The 20452-nt window shown below is 42.6% G+C and overlaps 1 protein-coding gene across 3 annotated transcripts in view; it reads right to left on the reverse strand.

Annotated features, from left to right (window-relative positions):
- The window catches only part of SEPTIN8 (septin 8), an 88711-nt gene that overhangs the window by 16921 nt on the left and 51338 nt on the right, over positions 1–20452 (reverse strand). For 2 of the 3 annotated variants that reach the window (XM_060240510.1, XM_060240511.1), the window contains exons 3-7: positions 15470–15665; positions 13398–13584; positions 4397–4558; positions 2532–2628; positions 1085–1253 (exon numbers count right to left, since the gene is read on the reverse strand). In XM_060240510.1, the coding sequence (XP_060096493.1) occupies positions 1085–1253; positions 2532–2628; positions 4397–4558; positions 13398–13584; positions 15470–15665 (811 nt within the window). The remainder of the gene's footprint in view (positions 1–1084; positions 1254–2531; positions 2629–4396; positions 4559–13397; positions 13585–15469; positions 15666–20452) is intronic. The other variant, XM_060240512.1, reaches the window with a different exon arrangement.

Below are 20452 nucleotides of genomic sequence, written 5' to 3' on the forward strand. Positions count from 1 at the left end.
CCCCTGATCATTAGACATTTTAAAAATTACAAAATATTTACAAGTTAGCAACCATAAAATGCTTGTTTAGAGCTTGCACTATGTACAAGAGAAATATTAGATTAGCAGAGGTGTTGAACTCATTTGTTATGAGGGCCATGACATAAATGAGACCTTGTCAGGCCAGGCCGTGTGTGTCATAAAATGTAATGCCAGGTAGCGAGATATAAACTTTATAAAGGCCACAGACAAACACAATTAAAGATTTTGTATCTCTCCTGTGTGATCAAGGGAACTGAGCAAAGGAAGCTCTCGCTCTTTCCATCTCTCTCCAGGAGACAGAGGAGAGGGCGGAGCCTCAGTCAATAGAAAGAAAAGAGGCTTGGCTCAGTCAGCACCAGTGCTGGAGAGCCAGCGCAAGGCTAGCGCCCCAGGCCAGGTGCCCCCCACGACCCCTCACTTCCTTGCTTCCTGGCCTCAGCTTGCACACGCACACTGTCACTCCACCCATCGCATCTGTGCTTGGAAGCACAGACACGAGGGATGGAGCGGCGTGCGTGCCTGCTGAGGCTCCAAGCCTCACAGCAGCCACTGAGCTTGCTATTTCCCTCGCTGAGGAAGCAAGGGCAGGCGGAAGTGCCGAAACTGGTGCCCTCCCCCAGAGCTGTGCTCCAGGCAGCCACCTCATGCTGTCTAACGGATGCACCAGCTCTGGGCTCAGTAGCTCTGCTGTGCACTTGAGACAGCCTGGCAAAGCAAGCTCTCCCTCCTGCCCAGGCTTTGCTCTGTAGCTCCTATGCAATTGAGCAAGCCTGGCAAAGCAAGCTGTGATACATAAGGAAGCAAGAGAGAGAGAGAAGAAAGCAAACTTGCTCACAGGCCTGATAGGAACCCTCTGGGTGTCTGATTCGGCCCCTGGGCCACACGTTTGATACCCCTGGATTAGAGAATAAATGCCTATGCTATCAATGAGAAAAAAACTTAGCGAAAAACCTGTGATACTTCTGTAATTCCTGACTCTAAAATTCACCACAGATTTCAAGACAATTTTCACCTTTCACACATTTTAGCAGGTACAGTGGTGGAAAAGAAAGCTCTCTCTCACCTGAAAGGTTGGTTGTCAGGATCGGTATCTTTGAATCCCATTTCTTCCAGCTTACACCGCCTGTACAGCTCATAGTGGCGGGTATGAGTTTGTTCCCGAAGGTCTTCCATGTTGACTCGGATCAGCATTTCTCGCAGTTTCACAAAGTCACAATGACTTTCATTCTCAACTTGTTAAACAAAAAGCAGCATTGCAGACAACATTAAAATAAGGTTTTACAGACAAGTAAACACACACTAACCGGACTTAAAAATCCTGGCACCTTTTTTGTCAGAGTACATGTCTAAATGGAATTAAAGCAGAATTTTCTCTGGCAGCAGGATCACAGCCTTTTCATCCAGTAAGATTAACAAGCCACTGAATGATTTAAATATGGTATACTACAGTACTGCAGAATCTTGCCAAATCATCATGTGCATTACTGTCATAATAGGCATTTAGGAAGATCCATTTCTCTACAAAACTGATCCTTTGCCTCTTACTTACAGCTAAATCTTTTAATTCTCCTTCAGCCCTTTCTGTAATTCTATTTTGCTTTACTTCAGTAACTCTGGAGGGCAAGACAGCTGTGCAATCTTCTTTCCAAACCCAGAATTTCTTCTTCAGCCTCTTTACTTCAGCTCTCCTGTATTAGTAAAATCTGTCTGCCAATATACTGATGGCTTCTTTCCCCATGTCTCTTTAAAACTTGCCAAAGATGTATCTCTTTTCCTTGTCTTTCCTCTACCTGCTCTCGGCTCCATTTTCGTTCTGATATACAAGGGCAGAGCCTTGATCTGATCTCCTTTGGTAGTCTGTATCATTGTTCGGTGTTTGCATCCAGGTTTTAGTCTTAAGTATCAATGAAAGTGTCATAATCACTTTGGTATTGCAAATGTGCAAATATGATCAACAAGGAAAAAGAATGTGTGTTTATGTAAGATTATTATAACAGCATAAACATGAAATTCATGCTAATGCAATACAAGCTGGCTAAATGTAAACCCCTAAAATTTCATGACCTTTTCATCCCTTTATTTTTAGTAACCTAGAAATGCTGGAGAAGAATCTTGAGAGTCCCTTGGACTGCAAAATCAAATCAGTCAGCCCTAAGGGAAATCAACCCTGACTGTTCCCTGGAAGGTCAGATGCTGAAGCTCAAATACTTTGGCCACCAAATGAGAAGTGAGAACTCATGGAGAAGACCCTGATGCTGGGAAAGACAAGGCAAAAGAAGAAGGGGACGGCAAAAGATGAGATGGCTGAACAGCGGTACTGTTGTAACTAACATGAATTTGAGCAGATTTCAGAGGATGGTGGAAGACAGTAGGGCCTGGAGTGACTTTGTCCATGGGGTCGCAAAGAGTTAGACTTGACTGGTGACTGAACAACAAAAGAAATGTCCCCTAACAGCCACTAGGGGCAAGCGCATATGACACTTGTAAAACCAACATAGCACTTGACTTACCTTGTACCACACCCCATGGATACTGCCGAGCTCTCACCATTTTGTTTCCAACTTTTACCTCTTCTGTACTTCCCACAACAGCAAATGGCAGGTGAGCCTAAAAATGCGAGTCACAAGTTTATTACACTTGGCTGTTTGTCCCAGCCCCTGCTAGAACTAAATACATGCAAGTGCACACAGATTAACTTTTGGAAACAAACACCTGTGGAATACAGCAAATTTTAGTATGTCTGAGCAAATATAGGAGGATTAGTATATATAATCTACATTCAACCAGCATAGATACTTTCCTGGCTGCCACTTTGGTAGACAGTGCCATGGCTATGAGCAGGGCAACTGGGTGAGGAAGTCTCTGGAACAAATCTTACATCTGTAAGGCAGCAGAGACAAGGAAGGTGAAAAAATATTCCCTCCTTTACAAAACCAGGTGTGGGTGGGTGGGTGTAAGAACTTCCCTGACCTGTCAGGTCCAGCGTAGCATAATCTCAGACCAGGATCTAGAAGACCTTGATTAAAATCCCTAATCTACCATGGAAGCATGCTAAGGAAAGTGTTCAGACTATAGTATTCTACACATCCCCCCGACAATGCATATATGAAATGTCTAGGGGCCTCAGAGCAAATTAAAATTGATGCCTCCATTGTACCAGCGGGGTGACCTTGAGTCATTCACATAGTCTCAGCCAGACCTACCTCTCTTGGTTGTTAAAAGGATAAAATGGAGGAGTGTAGAATGGTATAAGCCAATTTGGGTCCTCATTGGGGAGAAAGGTGGGGTATGACACGTTATCAATCTAATTTTGACTACAGTTCAGCAAGACAATTATTGCTCTTGATATTGCTTCATAATGTATTGCTGCAACATTTTTGGCAGGAAGCAGAATTGCTAATTCAGTATTCAAACGCCCATTAGCTATTCCAAGCACAGCAAGCTATGGGGTGGGCAAGAAGAAGGATCAGGGCAGGCCCACAGTTAATAATGAATTCTGAAACATCCATGGATGTTCAACTATCCAAAATATCCAAAATTCAGAGAGGTTCAAATATCTTTGCAGATACAATGATAGTCTGCTGAATGGCCTTTCCCAGGATTTTGCATGCCTTTGAATATAAAGAGAAGCATCCCAGAGAGAAAGGGAAATGGTGGCATCTTAAGAATACTCCACTAAGAATGTTTAAATTGGCTTGTCTCCTAAACATCATGAACCAAAGGCTCTTATTGCCACATCTCTTCCTTGCCTCCACCTTCCCCAGTTGCCTCCCTTGACCCCTGGAAAGCTGATGCTAGGCGGTGAGGGAGCCTCTTGCATCAAACACTATGGAGAGTTGCCAAGAAGGAAGGGAATTCTGTCTCTTCTCTTTCTTGTGCAAATGGATAACTTGCTAACATCTGCCAATGGAAGAGGAAGGTGAAGGCGATTTCACCTGACACTGCAGCCCTGACACAGCATCTTGTCCCCAAGGCTCCCTTGGCCACCAATCCTAGTATTTCAGGGATGAGGCATGGAAGAAGAGGCTGGATAGATCCGTATCCTAGAGCAGAGGTCCCCAACCTCTGGGCCACGGACTGGTACTGGGCTGCGGCCTGTTAGCAACCGGGCTGTGAGTTGTATAATTATTTAATTATATATTCCAATGTAGTAACAGAAATAAAGTATAAAATTGTATCATCTTGAAACCATTCCTTTCCCCTCGGTTCGTGGAAAAATTGTCTTCCACGAAACCGGTCCCTGGTGCCAAAAAGGTTGGGGACCGCTGTCCTAGAGTCCTGTTGAGCTCATGGCTTGGAGGATCCAAGTCGTTCTCTTCAGTTTGGAAATGCTACTGCTACACAAAGCTATACAAATTTGAAGCCTGTGACTCACGTTCATCACTGAGTTAATCTCAGCTACAGCTTCATCATCCGTGGGGAACTGATAGATCTGGACTCCATTACTGACCAGCTCACTCATTATCTTGATCTTAAACTTGTGCAACTCACTCTTGGAAATGGTGTCAGCTTTGGCAATTACAGGGATAATGTTCACCTGCACAGAAAAGTGAAGCAACAAAAATAATTAAAAACAAGCAGCTAGAGCCATCAAGATGATTTGTATATTCTATTCCCAGGGCTCTTTTTGTAGAAAAAGGCCAGCAGGAACTCATTTGCATGTCAGACCACACCCCTGGTGCCAAGTCAGCCAGAACTGAATTCCTGGTCAAAAAAGTGCCCTGCTATTCCACCCAATCCAAGGGCATGGCAGGATGATTTCATACAACACACTAACGTTTTCGCTTTAATTGATACTCAGCTGCTATCAACATTCAGTACTCCTAGGAACATTTTCAGATCTCATCTGGCTAGGTTTAAAAAAAAAACAACCCCTATTTCTAAAACCTTATTTTTTCTATTTCTGAGTAGTTTCCTTCCCCCCACCCAAGTACACAGAGACCACTATTGCATCTGTGGTTAGACTGACTTAATTATTCTCATTACTGGCATTATACATAGCATGTAGGCACTCCAAAGAGCTTCAAAGTTTGGTTGCTTGTATCATGACACACACCCTTTACTATAAAGCAAACTGGAATTACAGAGGACACACAAGGTATGGGGGGGGGGGTAAGGGCAGTAAGGTATGGGGGGTACTTATCAGGAGTGGGAGGGAGGCCCAGGCAATGTCACCAGCAGCATGGTTATGTCACTTCCACCATGTACCAGAAGTGATGTCATCACACTGGGACATAACAGTACCATTCTGGTATTTGAGCAAAAAACTCTATAGTAAAAATGGCTTCTACTGCAGAGATTTTGCCCAAATACCAGGCATCACTTGGACAGCATTGACATAATGACATCACATTTGGTGCACTGCAGAAGTGATATCACTGGCAATGTAGCCTGGGCCTCCCTTACTCTCTCTCTCCTAGTACTGTCCCCTGACTAGCCAACTGATTGGCAGTGGGAGGCAGGGCCAGGAGACAGGGGACTCCTGCTTCCACCAGGGGGCTGGCAACCCTAGCTCAATTTGATCTCTATTCCATCATTTAGCAGACTCCTGGCAGCATTTAGTGTTTCATTTTTAAGACTTCATCTAGCACTTTTTAAAGGCCCCCCCCTTTTTATTAATTAATAGTTATTTTTTCCTGCATATGTGAAGAGTCTACCATGCTAGGTAATGACACCTTCCTTGTCTTTGGGAGACCCAGTTTTACTGTTTTTGTAGCCTCTACAGGGACCAGCCAGTTTGCTACTGGATACGGTGCTTGAGGATGCAGTTTGGAATTGCAGGAGGAAATTGGGGAGGGACGGTGGCTCAGTGGTAGAACATCTGCTTGGTAAGCAGAAGGTCCCAGGTTCAATCCCTGGCATCTTCAAAAAACGGTCCAGGCAAAAAGGTATGAAAAACCTCAGCTTGAGACCCTGGAGAGCCGCTGCCAGTCTGAGAAGACAATACTGACTTTGATGGACCAAGGGTCTGATTCAGTATAAGGCAGCTTCATATGTTCAAAATTGGCTTACCTAGAAAATGGGAAGAAACTGGCCGTCTAGTTTGAATAAAATTATACATTTGGTAGGGTTTCATGAAGAAAAGGAAAAATAAAAAAACCCAAATTACTATGATAACTGGAACAGCTGTGTAAGATACTAGAATATGCCTTCAATAAGAATTTCCCAATGGAAATATTTTTAACCAGAATGATTTAAGCTGTTAAACTATCTAATATAGAATCAATAGAAGTATTTTATGAGCTATTTTAATGCATATTTGACAACAAATTATGTAATACTGGGCAAATAATTATTTAAATAAGAAACTATTAAGCATACGGGGGGAGGTATTTGTGAGTTTCCTGCATTGTGCAGGAAGTTGATGACCCTAGAGGCCCCTTCCAACTCTATGATTCTATGATATATTGTTTCAGGCACCTTATTACGGCATAAAAGCTTTTGTGGATTGGATTCCAATTCTTCTGATGCCACTGGACTCTAATCTATGAAAGCTTGACTGCAAAGTTTGTACTATAATCAGGAGAGGAAATGGCCATGGACAACAGCTCAGCCCCCCTGCCTGTTCCCACAAAGGAGGAGGGAAGAAGGGAGGAGAGAGCGCCACATACTTTCCCCAGCAAGGCAGCTCTACTGAGCTAGGGCACATTGGTGCCTGTTTTGGCTGGGCTCATCTTGGTGCCATTTTCTCCAGACCAGCTGCTACCCTACTACCGTGGACTGGACTAGGCCAAGAAGGTGAACTAGACTAGGTCACTGGGAAATTCTCTGGTTGCTGTAATGGCAGTCCATCCCTGACCAAATCAAACTTGTTGGCCTTTAAGGAGAGTACTGCATAGGGCACCAAATGGAAAATATTCTTAACATTTTGATAACTAGAGTCTTGACCTCTAAATCTGTGGTACCATTCTTAGCAGCATGATGATAAATCATATTCTTAACTGCATTATTAATGTAGCACACAAAGGTATCAGTATAAAACTAAGAAAAAAAATCAGAACTATTAGGAATGCATTCTTCCCAAGATACATGGGAGGATGGCTTATTTATGATTGCATGATCCATTCAATTAACCAGTGCCAAAAATTACTTTCCATTGCAAATATTACTTTCATTAACCCTATGTGCTAAAGGGATAAAGAAAATCCAATATTCATTAGTATTTGTTGTTTCTATATTTTGTTTTGAAAAGCCAATCATTTGTAAAAAGTGAAGGTTCTGGCTGTGATTCAATTATTCCTCTTGCATTATACAAGCGGAAAACATGCTTATACATGGAATGTGGTAGTTCCTTCCATAGGTCTCATGGTGCTTATGGTACTGCAGAATATCCATAGTGGTTAGAGTATCAGCATAGGATCTGAGAGACGGTTTTGAATTCTCACTCTGACATGTAAGCTTGCTGGGAGACTTTGGGCAAGTCACCCTGAGATGTACAGCAGGCATATGCCTGCTGAGAGGCAGTACATGTGAGTGACAGCTAATGGAACTGCAAGTGAATGACAGCTAATGGAACTCACTCTGAATGGTGAACTGCTTCTAACTGTGAAAAGCGGGTGGCAGTTATACCATTTGAGAAAGCAGTTACTGAGCTGAAGGAGTTGGACAGTGATTGGAAAAGAGAGTGGTGGTTTTTGTGATGCTCTCTAGTATGTGTCAAGCGACACAAAGCAATCTGATTCAGAGCCCGTGTGGGGTGGCTTTGAATAGTGGAAACTCTGGCGGGAGGCTGTTCCCAGGAGTTAAGAACAGTTTCTATATTTTTAAAACACAGAATCACATCTTGAGAAGGAAAACAAGTCTGGAAGATCAGGCTTTGGCAAAGGGTTTTAAGGTGGCAGTGAAAGGCCCTCAAACAGTGCCAAAGGTGCAGATTATTCTGTGATTATAAAGGTAGAAAGTTACCTAGAAATCTAAAACAGTTATAAAGAGATAAACCTTTAGCATCAAGGATACCTTTAGTGAAAGTTAAACCAACTGAAGGGTAACACTGTATCTTGTGAAGTCAGCAACCTCAGACATACCAGTAGTTCTGTGTTCAGTTTTAACTGTTTACCTACATCAGGAGTGGGGAAACTCTGTCCCAAGGGCCATATACAACCTCAAGGTCACTTGGTGTGGCCCCCGGGGATTGCTGGACTGAACCAAGCCATGTGGCAGCCTCCCGGGGCCTGCCTGGCCAGTGAAGATCATGGGGTCCAGCTGCGCTGTGCAGCAGTCTCCCCAGAGCCAGGCAGAGATCATAGGGCCCAGATGTACTGTGCGGCAGCCTCCCTGGGGCATGGCTGGCCAGCCAGAATTGCTGCAGGGCCTGGAAAAGTTACTGTCACAGTTCAGTTTGCACTTGATTATCCCAGATAGTGTGGCCTAATATGCTAATGAGTGTGTGACCTAATATGCTAATATTAGGGGATGTGGTCTAATATGCTACTGAGTTCCTGTTGGGCTTTTTTTACAAAAAAACCCCTGGACCTAGGCATTTGCCTAGGGCAGCGGGCCGGGTGTGTGTGTGTGCGCCAGATTAGGCTCTCCTCACATGACTTCAAATAGAAAAACAATTATTTGCATTAATTTTGCTGACCTGAATCATCTTCCCTCAGTGGAGCACTGTTTTTTAAGTTGATATTTTTTTATGGCCCGCAAATGATGTTATAAACATCAATATGGCCCTTGGCAGAAAAAAGGTTCCCCACCCCTGGCCTACATCTTCTAAATCCCCCAAACCTACATAAATATCCCATCCCTTCCCTGCCAGTCAACTGAAATAAGCCAAAACTTGTTTTAAAAGGCTACCTGTGCCTACTGCGCCATTTTCTGAAAAATAAATTTTGACACCTGAAACAATGACAGGGTGATTGTTCCAGGGGAGTGATTAGTTGAATAGTCACCCCTGTCACATACCCCTTCTCAGTTTCACAGGGTTGCTGTGAGGATAAAATGGAAGGGAGGTCAACGATATACACCACTTTGGGTCCTACTGTGGGTGAAAAACTGAGTATCAATGAAGTAAATAAAAAAATACTGGAAGGCTGCCTCACCTTGGGAGGGAAAATTGAAAAGCCCCCCATGCTTTGGATCCAGTCTTCTGCAATATCCCATAGGGTTAGCTTTGTGAACTGATACAATTTATAGTAGCTGGCAGCAGGTAAAATATCGTTACTTCTCAAGCTAACTTGAAGCCAGTTTGGTGTAGTAGTTAAGTGTGCGGACTCTTATCTGGGAGAACCGGGTTTGATTCCCCACTTCTCCACTTGCACCTGCTAGAATGGCCTTGGGTCAGCCATAGCTCTGGCAGAGGTTGTCCTTGAAAGGGCAGCTGCTGTGAGAGCCCTCTCAGCCCCACCCACCTCACAGGGTGTCTGTTGTGGGGGAGGAAGGGAAAGGAGATTGTGAGCCACTCTGAGACTCTTCGGAGGGGAGGGCGGGATATAAATCCAATATCTTCATCTACCTCACAGGGTGTCTGTTGTGGGGGAGGAAGGTAAAGGAGATTGTGAGCCGCTCTGAGACTCTTCGGAGTGGAGGGCGGGATATAAATCCAATATCATCTTCTTCTTCTGGATTATTAATTAATTTTACTTTAGCAATTAGCTTTAGCTGAGAAATGTGGGCTTTTTACAAAAAAAATGTGGTTTAAGTGCAAGAAGAAAACACACCAGCAGGCTACCGAGAAGCAGCACTGTAAAAACATGCAGCTTCACCGATACTGAGCTTGAAGTGCTGTTGAGCACCTGCTCCGACCCCCCCCCCCACACCACCAATGCACTGGTTCCTCATTGATGACAGTTTTCACCCAGCTGCCCACAGATGCAAAAGGATGAAAGGTACACATTTATGATATGAATCAGCCATTCTTATACCAATGGGCAGGTGCATGATTTATTGTATGAAAGTCAATGCAACAGTGCATTTTGTGTGCTCTCTCTGCATCACAGAGCAGACATAAAGTAGTTAAAACTGGTTCCTGTCCAAAGAACCATAACAGTAGTCCTTGGATCCCGAGGAGACTTGTTTTTCCAAAACAACCACCTCCTCTGTCTCCCTTGCTGCATGGCAAACTGATTTTGAAACTGGGCACAAAAGATATTTCAAAGATGATGATTATGATATTGGATTTATATCCAGCCCTCCACTCCGAATCTCAGAGCGGCTCACAATCTCCTTTACCTTCCTCCCCCACAACAGACACCCTGTGAGGTGGGTGGGGCTGAGAGGGCTCTCACAGCAGCTGCCCTTTCAAGGACAACCTCTGCCAGAGCTATGGCTGACCCAAGGCCATTCCAGCAGCTCCAAGTGGAGGAGTGGGTAATCAAACCCAGTTCTCCCAGGTAAGAGTCCACACACTTAACCACTACACCAAACTGGCTCTGTGGGAGTCAGCTATAGAACCTCAATATGGGAGTCAGCTATAGAACCTCAAGAATTCCACTTCCCCAGGGCAAGGCCCTGTGTAACCCTATACAACTACTCTTGGGAGGCAATGAGAGTGCTTGTACCATATTTCTCTCTTGATTTTTGCAGTGTTCTTATCTAAAAAATTTTGACAAGGAACCAATGTCCTCTTAAAGTTGTACCTATTCAGAGCCCCCTAAAACCTGGCTGCTTACAAGAGTTTTACAGCCATAAGAATGAAGAGCCGTGCAGGACTGGACCAGAGGTCCATGTGGTCTAGCACTGTGTCTCATACAGAGGCCAACCAATTACTTCAGAGGGCCAACAATATAGCACAGAAGCCAAGGCTTTCTTCTGATATTGCCTGGCAGTTCTAGTATTCAGAGGTTTACTGCCTCTAAATGCAGAGGCTCCCTGCATTTAGTCACTATAGCCAGTGATAGACCCATCCTCTAGAAATCTGTCTAATCCCCTTTTATGGCTGTCTATATCTGTGGCCATCACTACACTCTCTAGAAGTGAATTCCACATTTTAATAGGCCAGGAGTCCCAAAGCACTTCTCTGCTGCAAATAAGTCTTCCTCACACTGCTCTGGTTTACTTCCTCTACAACCTAGCTGCTGTTGCTGTCTCATCATCTGGTCTGGCCCTTCCCTGTTAAATATAGGTTTGGATCCACAGGAGCATTTTTGTGGAAGAATTCCTACCCACAGAATGTCATTTTATTCACCTCTGCACCCCTTCTGCAGCCCAAATGTTCCAGTAGATCCAAGTCATATTGATTATAAAAGCAATACAATAAGGCATGTGCAGATCACAAAAGCTGTTTCAAATGCAGGTGCTTTTTTTCTAAAATCAGAACCACACATCTTAATAATGTGGCTAATCAGACAGAGTGAGCTTTTAAAAATATATATATATCAAAGCCCCATTTTAAAAAGCCAGACATGGATCAGTTCCAGTCTGTCTCTCTTGGTTTAACTGCAGTCCCTGCCAGCTATTATTTAACTTAAGAATTCAGCTACAAAGATGATTTTGGGCTGTCTGTAAGTAATGAGATACAGTAGGCAACAGCTGGTTATGAACTCAGTTGAAAACGCACGCATGATGGAACAGCCAACTATGGAAAGATCCTCCACGCTGGTGAAGCCAATCTGATGGACAAGATTCAACATCACCACAGGAAACCCAGACAGTCTACTTTGTATCTGACATCATTCTGCTGACATTGCAAAGCTGTTGAACAGCTGCCCTCCTTCCAATGTGCAACTAATCCAAATGCCTACCACCAAAATACATCTTAGTGAAGCGGATGTTTGATCTCAAGCCAAACGTCATATCGAAACCACATTTGACAAAAGGCAGAACGAGATGGAATTGAGAACATGAGTTCCTACCTATCCCGCAGACCTCCAAGTTGGCCCTGAACGTGTCCTCCAGAAGTTCATTTCCAAACCAACCCCTGCTACCATTAAATTCTTGCATTCTTTATATCTCAGCACACAGTTTGTTTAAAATTAGAGTAACAGTTTCTGACCTTCAGAAGAGTCCTGTTTATCAACATGCTAGTATGTATTCATCTGCTACTACTTCAGAATCTTTGCCTGGCTGCTGTTGAGGAAGGCAAAATATGAACAAAGCAGCACTGAAAACATCCACTGGCTTGGAAACTCACACCTAGTTGCTGCATTTGCCAAGTGTGGCCAGATCGCAGAGAATAACTCCAGCCCTTAATGTTCTCTCACCTTATTTTTTATGCGGGTCTGCACTGATTAAATGCACAGATGTGCCTCAACATATATGAAAGTGAATTGATTTAATATATATTGCTGCCTTACTATGTAATACAGGCCTCCAAGGAGGCTCACAAGCAAAAATACCGCTAATCCACTGCAATAAAATAAACAATTAAAAAAAAATAAATGCCTGTTGAATTAGGTTTTCATCAATGGCTGCTGGTATCCAAAACAATCTCTTCTCCTAACACACAAAAGCTCAGAAAATCCATTCAATTTGTCCTGTAGGCAGAAGCAATAATGAACAGAGGACGACTCAATTTTATTTCCGACAGACTAGATGTCCCAATTAAGTTTTATATCAGTAAACATCACTGGTTGGCTCACTTAAATAATCTTAAAGATGAAGAAGCCACACACAAGAATTTAACAGGATGCTTTTGACACGCATGACCTTAGCGGCCTGGCCCCAAGTTCCGCACCCAGCCTGAGTTTCAGAAGACGTGCTTCTCTTCCTTGAGCACCATTTAAGAAACCACTGGTTATTAACTAGCAAGAATGCCGCACCAAATGTCCCCCCAAAAGAAGTCACTATTTCAGCATCCCTACGACAACATGTTTGGCTATGCATTGACATAAATAACTGCTACCTTAGATGCACTCCAATACAGCAATATATCCTAATGCCTACTACACCAGAACAGCAGTGACTTAAACAGAATGACTATAATCTGGTCTGGCAGTGATTTCTTGTGTTAACCATCATGTTATCACTTAATCTGTTGACTGTCAGGATGAGCCTACTTTAAGGTAACCCATGATCACTAATCTCTGTGCACGTATTTCCCTTCCCCAGCACAGTTGCTCTTTGTGCGTGCCCCCACCAGAAATCGTTTTGCACTGCCAGAAGAATGGCATTTGTAAAATTTAATTATTGTAATCATCCTAAGAATCTAAAGGTTTCCACACTATAACAATTTTGAAAAGGCAGAACCTAGCCAGAATGATTCCAAAGATGGCCGCAGGAAAAATCATTGGCAATATAATAGCTCATATTCTCTTTAAGTGGGGTTGGGGAGGAGAAAGCAATTACGGTGTGATGAGGATTCTTGCAAGAGTTACTTGGCATCTTAAGTGTTTCCAGATAGCTGAAGGAAAGATACTACCTGTAACTACAATTTTAATACATAAATAAGTAGCAGAAAATCATTGAGTAGTGGAAAACCAACGTTCATGGAATGTACATACCTTACTATCCAATTTCTTCATGGTTACCAAATCCAAGGACTTAAGTGAGTGTCCAGTTGGAGTGATAAAGTAAAGGCAGACATGGATTCTTGTATCATGATAATTGAAAAGAGAACGCCGTATTTTTAGCTCTTCTTGTAAGTAGTTTTCAAACTGCATGTCAATGTAATCAACTATTGGCCTGTAACTAAAAACAAATTCAATTAGGAACCTGAATGGTGTGATTTACAGTTTCGGATTTCAAGTATATTGCTTGAAAACAAAAGCATCTGTACTAAGGGGAACAAGGTCTTTCCCAACCATCAAGCTTTGCTTAGAGCTCAGGGGACTAAATATATTTTAAAAGACTTCAGCACTGCAAACAATACACTCCACCAGAAAGAAAGCTAAAATTAAGCACAACATGATGCATGCAAAGAGCAATGAAATGGGAGACAATGTGAAAAGGGGTTTAGGTCTCTGATATGCAACCATATACTGGACCTGGAGACATTACAGGACAGAAGCAGCACACTGAACAAGAGTTGTTCATTTCATCATGAGGAGTTACAACTGAGGACTTTCCAACACTTCAACCAATTCTGGCTGATTTACAAACTTCACTGGGTGGCCTTTGGCAGTTAAATCTTTGGCAAAACATAATTTATAAGGTGGCTGCTGGACCAAAATACTTCATGAATGGAAATCAATTCTATTTTTCCACATTCTGTGTGATCTTGAGCAGTAATGATGATGGATGGGTTCCAAAGGAACTGTCCTGTTGGCTCAGCAGCAGTTCCTTTGATGGAATTAATTTTCCATCTACAGAGGAAGGGAGAGAGATTTCTGTACCTCCAAATTGGCTCCCTGCACTGTTCTTGGTGGTCTACTGACCTACAGAAGCACAACTAGGTGAGGTACAGAAGGCTGCAGTGACACTGAAGAGCAAAGTTCCTTTCCTCTAGAACAACTTTGCTCTTGCTGCTTAGGAGCTAAACCTTTCCCTAACCAGTGGCACTGCATCTAAAAAAATTATAATCCCTCTTGTTTATTGTATGTGAAAGTGCAAACTGAATAATCTACCCTAAACCTAAGAAAGATAATCACCATCCCCAGGAAGCATTATAGACATTGGTTTTCAGAATATCACTTGACTAATCCAAACAAATAGGAGATTACGTTAGATTCTATATGTTGTGAGCTGTTTTCATTATATCACTTATTTCCTCTTCTTTCCTTCTGCATCTTCTAATACTTTCCCCACAATGTTTTCCTATAGCTGCTCTTCTCTGTACACAGTTATTACATGTAATATTTGGTTCCACAGAGGATTATCATCTGACTATTTTGAGCTTTATTTTTGGTATTCCAAAACTGAAATAGTTGTATTTTGGTTAGATATTCAACCTGTGTCAAACAGGCATTAAATAAACACATGAGAGGGAACTAATGTCTGAACAGGTACTTGGGACTCGTTGGGAGTCACCTGATAATACAGTAAACTGTATAGCAGACACAGTTTTCCTTAAAGTTTGCTTCTATAGAATGTTTCCACTGGCAGTGAGAACCAGTGCAAATTAATGGGTGAGTACAGCCATATTCTTCCAAAAGAATATGGCCAGAGATATCATAGAGTTTGAGATGATGTTGGCTTCTATTAAACTACAAGTGCTCCTTAATTGACTCTTAGTCTGCTGGCTGCTTCTAGGAGACATGGCAATAACAGCCACCACCTTACAAATGAAACGGAGGCAAAACTAGCACTTAGACACTAACTGTTGGTGGAAATAGGAAACAGAGAACATATGAATGGGTAGAATCAGCTTGAAAAGCAGAAGAGCAGCAACTTAAATCCTCTTTATTCTAGATTTTCTTTCTAGCCTATGCACAACACAGCAGTTTGAACATTATCCTGCATGCCTCAAGTCTGGAGTTTCAGGGTGAGCATGAATGTTTTACTTTGTTTTACAAAGTTCAATGCACATGGAAACATTTATTAAACCTGGATAGCATAAGTTGGTGATTGTACTCCAAAGCAGAATTACATGCCAAAGTCCTGTGTTCCTTCTGCACCAAATCAGAAAGTAACTTGCCTCTCATCTTTATTTATTTGATCCCCAAACCCCACAGCATCCACAATTGTCAACTTCAGCTGGACATTGCTTTCCTGCAGATCATAAGTCCGTGGCCGTAGGCGAACCGTGTTCTCATAGTGACTGGCTTCCTCAGTCTCAAACGTTGTATTAAAAAGAGTATTCATAAGCGTGGATTTCCCAATTCCCGTTTCACCTATGGAATTTAAAAAGAATCTCATCAAATTTTTAACACAGATTTCTCATAGTTTCAAAACAAATTAGCTAGACAATTGTACTGTATCCCTCAAGGAATGTTCTTAATCCTGATTTCCCCAATAAGCTAACCATACTTTCTGTAAGCATAACCCCTCCACCTCTGTAAAAATGCAAATGGAAAATCCTTCTCCATTCCATCTCCTAAAAAAAAAAAAATTAAGGCAGTATTCTTTTTCAGCTATAACCTGCACAATAATATTTAAAACAATTTCCACACTTAAAAAAAAATCACAGGTTTGTCTTTCTATTCTAGAGCTCAAACTGGAAGAAAAGCAAGAAAATGACATTAGACAAAGATCTGCACAATTTCAAAAAATACAATTACTGCCTACCACACAAGGAATCCAGCTTCTTTATGCTACCACATATATTTATATATTTATCAATATACAATTATCAACAGCAAAGAAAACTGCAATAATGTAATCATTGAGAGATCATAATAAACTCCCACTGAGGGTCAGGAACTGCTTGCCAATAATCATCATCATAATCATTTCAATATATTCCCAATCCATACAGACCTGTTTGACAGATGGGAGAGTACCAGAAACTCCTGCTTTGGTGGTTTGTGATACAAGAATGTGTTGCAATCGGAGCTGGCAGAGTTGGAAGAGCAAGTGGGAACTGAACTGGGGAATATTTGCTCTGGGCTACAGCTGGCAAAAACCCAGACTTGTGAAATAGCAGAGCCGCTCTGTCAGAGAAGCAATGAGGTGCGGGGGTATTTTGAAACATGAGTTAACAAACCCTTTCAAAGCTGGCCCAGGCCCATTAATAACAGAGATTCTTTCAAGACATTCCAAGCCGTAGAGAGACTTTAATGCTTTCCTTTTGATTTAGAGCCTCTGTCCTTAATCCCTCTCCCCACCCACAATGCTGCATCAGCAACCTTTCTGCTTAGACTTCTTGCCCACATTTACATAAGAACTGATTGTATTTATTTGTGATGTTAATCTGCATTGAAGACAGAACAGGAGCAGAGGTTTGCATTTCTTTTGGACCCTCACATTCAACATCAAAGTCTTTCCTTTTTGCATGTAACACACTGCAAAAGTCATTTTAAGAGGTGCAGGAAAACAAGCCCTGGAAGTGAATCAGAAGTGAAATGTGAAAGCTGGCACTCTCCTTTGTACTGATTAGTCCAATCCTATAATTCTCCCTTTCTTACCAGGTACAGTCACAGCTAGCAACATTTACTCACTATTTGCTTTAGGGGGGGGGTGGGATCCTAGGAACTATGCTTATTTTGTTAAATTTAGGTAAGCAAAAAGAGGCAATATGAAAAACTAGAGGAGATTCAAAGCCGGTTAAAATGAATAAGAAAATGCTAACAGTAAATGTTTTTAAATAGCTACTTATATACACTTGGAATGCATTATTTCCCCCCAAGAAACTAAACAAGCAGCAGAAGCACTTAGAAAACCATCTTAATTCAAAGCTTTTAAAATGGAGTATTTTGTTATATTCTCAGATGGGGGTTCTGTTAAATTATGAGAATGGAAGGCATTTATGAAATGTTTGTTTCCTCTAAATCGGAAAAAGGAAATAAAGCACAAGAAGTTGGACTTTGTAGATCTGCTAATTCTCTGCGGAGCCAAGACAGAACCTGTTCCCAATTGCTGATAAAACAAAGGTTGTATGCACTTATGCATCAAAAAACCCCAGGCACCTGAATTAATCATTGTTATTACAGAATTGTTCCAACCAGATTGGAACTGCACCAACCTGAGATTAATATGTCCCTCTGAAAACAATGAAAAACAGAGGCACCGCTATCAAAATATGGGTGAGGAGGTAAGCAAGCATGTGAATGTAGGATCCTGTGCATTTGACAGGGCGGGGGGGGGGTATTTGTGAGTTTCCTGCTTTGCACAGGGGGTTGGACTAAATGATCCCTTGCAGGGAAGGCAGCCTCGGAGTGAGACAGAGCAGTCCCGCTGCCCCTTCCACCTCTTTCATCTACCTCAGTCCCGGGCAGGCAGAAGGGGCAGCGCAGCAGCGACCTTCACATACTCATTTAAAGACCCAATGGGAGGCAGCGATCTTTGCCTACCCCTCATTTAAAGACCCCCATGGGGGGGAGGGATGGGGAGGCAGACTGAGGTGGCAAAAATCCCAACACCCCCCTCATACCAGTCCATGGAAAAACCGTCTTCCACAAAACCGGTCCCTGGTGCCAAAAAGGTTGGGAGCCACTGCTCTAGAGGGACTGGATCCACTAGTTCTGGATGGGGCAGAGCTGGTTTTTTCCAAGCAGGTTAAGAACAAAGAGGTGCTTATGAACCCAGGCTTATTTGAAAGCAGGCTGGCACAGCATTCGCAAGCACTTTGTATCATGGGCACCTGGTTCACCAGTTGTCTTTCTGAGACTCCTCTAATCTGGCCCCAGTTATCCATGCTTCTGCAGCCTTATGGCTGGATTACTGCAACAAACTGTTTGTTAGGCTACCCTTGAAAACAACCCAGAAACTGTAGCTGGTCCAGAATATTGCAGCCTAACTACTCTCAGGGGCTAACCAACAGGAACTTATCTTGCCCATTTTAAAACAGCCACATTGGTTGCCAGTTTGCTCCTAAGTTTAATTCAAGGTGCCAGTTATGACCTTAAAAGTCCTTCATAGCCTGGGAGTAGAGATGTCAGCCTCCAGGTGGAACCGAAGGATCCCTTGGTATTAAAGCTCATTTCCAGACTACAGAGATCAGTTCCCCTAGAGAAAATGGTTGTTTTAGAGCAGGGGTGTCAGAGGGCGCTAATCAAGCCTGCCAGCAACTGACCCTTGCCTGCTTCCTTCAGTCATCATTTTGTGTTTCTCCCCTGCGATAAGCCAGCCAGCAAAGCAGCCTCTCCTCGCTCTTTCCCTTTTCCACCTCCCTTTTCCCAAATGGAGGAGGAGCCTCAGCCAATAAAGAAGCTTGGCTCTGTAGCTCTGCTGTGTGATTAAGTTTACCAGGCTCAATCAATCACATTGCAGAGCTACTGAGACAAGCCTCTCTTCCTTCTAGTGGCTGAAGCTCCTCCCTCTCCTTGTCCCCTGGGGAAGGCAAGAGCCAGAGCTTTCTTTGCCCAGTGCCCACCATTGGGAGAGATACAAAGAAAGTACTTTTAAGACTATCAACATTTTATTGAAGCTATGAGTTTTCTCTCTCTGAGAGAGAGAGAGAGAGAGAGATTTGGGCTTGTTATGTGTGTAGCTGGGTTTCCCCTCCTCTTTTAAACTGTATCCATGCCCTTCAGTCTTCCTCAATAGGAAAGCATGTGAACTATTTAGAAGAGCAATAACAAGAAGTCAGGATTAGGCTGTGAGTATGTGTCCATCCCAGGTTTACTCAGCAAATTTCCCTTGATATTTCTTTCACATTTTCTTTTGATTGGTGATCTTGAACTTCCCAGGTAGTAAGTAGGCTGATACTGACCACTGTACATGGCTGTCCCTCAGTTCTTGAACTGCCACATAGGAGTTGTAGTTATTTTTCTGGAGAAGACTATAGTTTTGTAGACAAGCACATAGCCCTCAGTCGGTGCCATGGTGCCTTAACATGTTCTTCACCAGCACATGAAGCAACTTATGTACAAAAGCTCACAATACGCAGCTGCTTGTTTTCCTCTGGGTCTTAGGCTCAAAGCATTGACCATAAGATCTCTGTAATTAATGTCAATAAATCAAAAGTAGGTTTGCAACTTACAGATGTACATACCTGAACAGCATATTCAAGATTGGTACAGCACAGACATTGTCTGCAGTTTTTAATTAATTAATAGCAAGAGATGGCATTTATCAGAGACTATAAAACAAAATATTGCAAGCATATTTTATTTTAAGTAAAAAAAAATCTTTGAATTGTGTTTGTCTGTGCCCTTTAGCAAGTTTATATGTCCACTACCTGGCATTGCATTTTATGACACACATGGTCTGGCCTGACAAGATCTCATTTACATCAAATCTGGTCCTTATAACAAATGAGTTTGACACCCCTGCTTTAGAGGATGGATTCTATGGCATTGTACCTCACTGAGACCCCTGTCCTCCCCAGCCCCATTCCTAATCTCCAGCAGTTTCTCAACCCGGATCTAGCAACCTTTTTTCCCACCCCGCAACTGGTGACCACAGGGAACCTGGCAACCAACACAACTGAAGGATGGCCTCCTCCTGCATGTTCTCATTTGCCAAGTAGTCTTCAGGGTGCCACCTGCTGGCTGTTCTCCCACTTCAGGCAGCCTGGCCATTGTGGAATGGGTTGCCTAAAGAAGTAAGGGCAGCCTTCAGGAGGTGCTGCAAGGCTTGCTCTATTTGCTACAGCTTTTGATGGGGACAGGAAAAGCAGGAATGTGGGGGAGGGAGTGTACTTGGCATTTCTTATTTTATTTTGGCTTTAAACTGTAATGCTACAATTATTATTGTAAATTTCCTTGAGCCAAGAGGAAAGGTAGAGTATAAACATTGTAAAAGTAATAAATAATTAAGTAGTCTATCTCTTGTCTCTGCTAGCATGTTTGTATCACAGAAGAGTCAGCTTTCATCTTTTTCACTGATTTTAATCAACCGTGACTGCAACTTCTAATGTCAGCTTATAGATAAAGACTAATCCATGAAGAACCTTCTTTGTTTTGTAGTTTACCCAAAATTCATTCTATTGTCTCTGGATGTAATCCAATCCTGGAACTTCTCTCCAGATACAGTGTCCCCCCCCCTTTAGACCTTTTGTCCTTTTGACACCATTTTA

Source organism: Heteronotia binoei, chromosome 5 (genome assembly GCF_032191835.1).
Source record: "Heteronotia binoei isolate CCM8104 ecotype False Entrance Well chromosome 5, APGP_CSIRO_Hbin_v1, whole genome shotgun sequence".
Classification (NCBI taxonomy): Eukaryota; Metazoa; Chordata; class Lepidosauria; order Squamata; family Gekkonidae; genus Heteronotia; species Heteronotia binoei.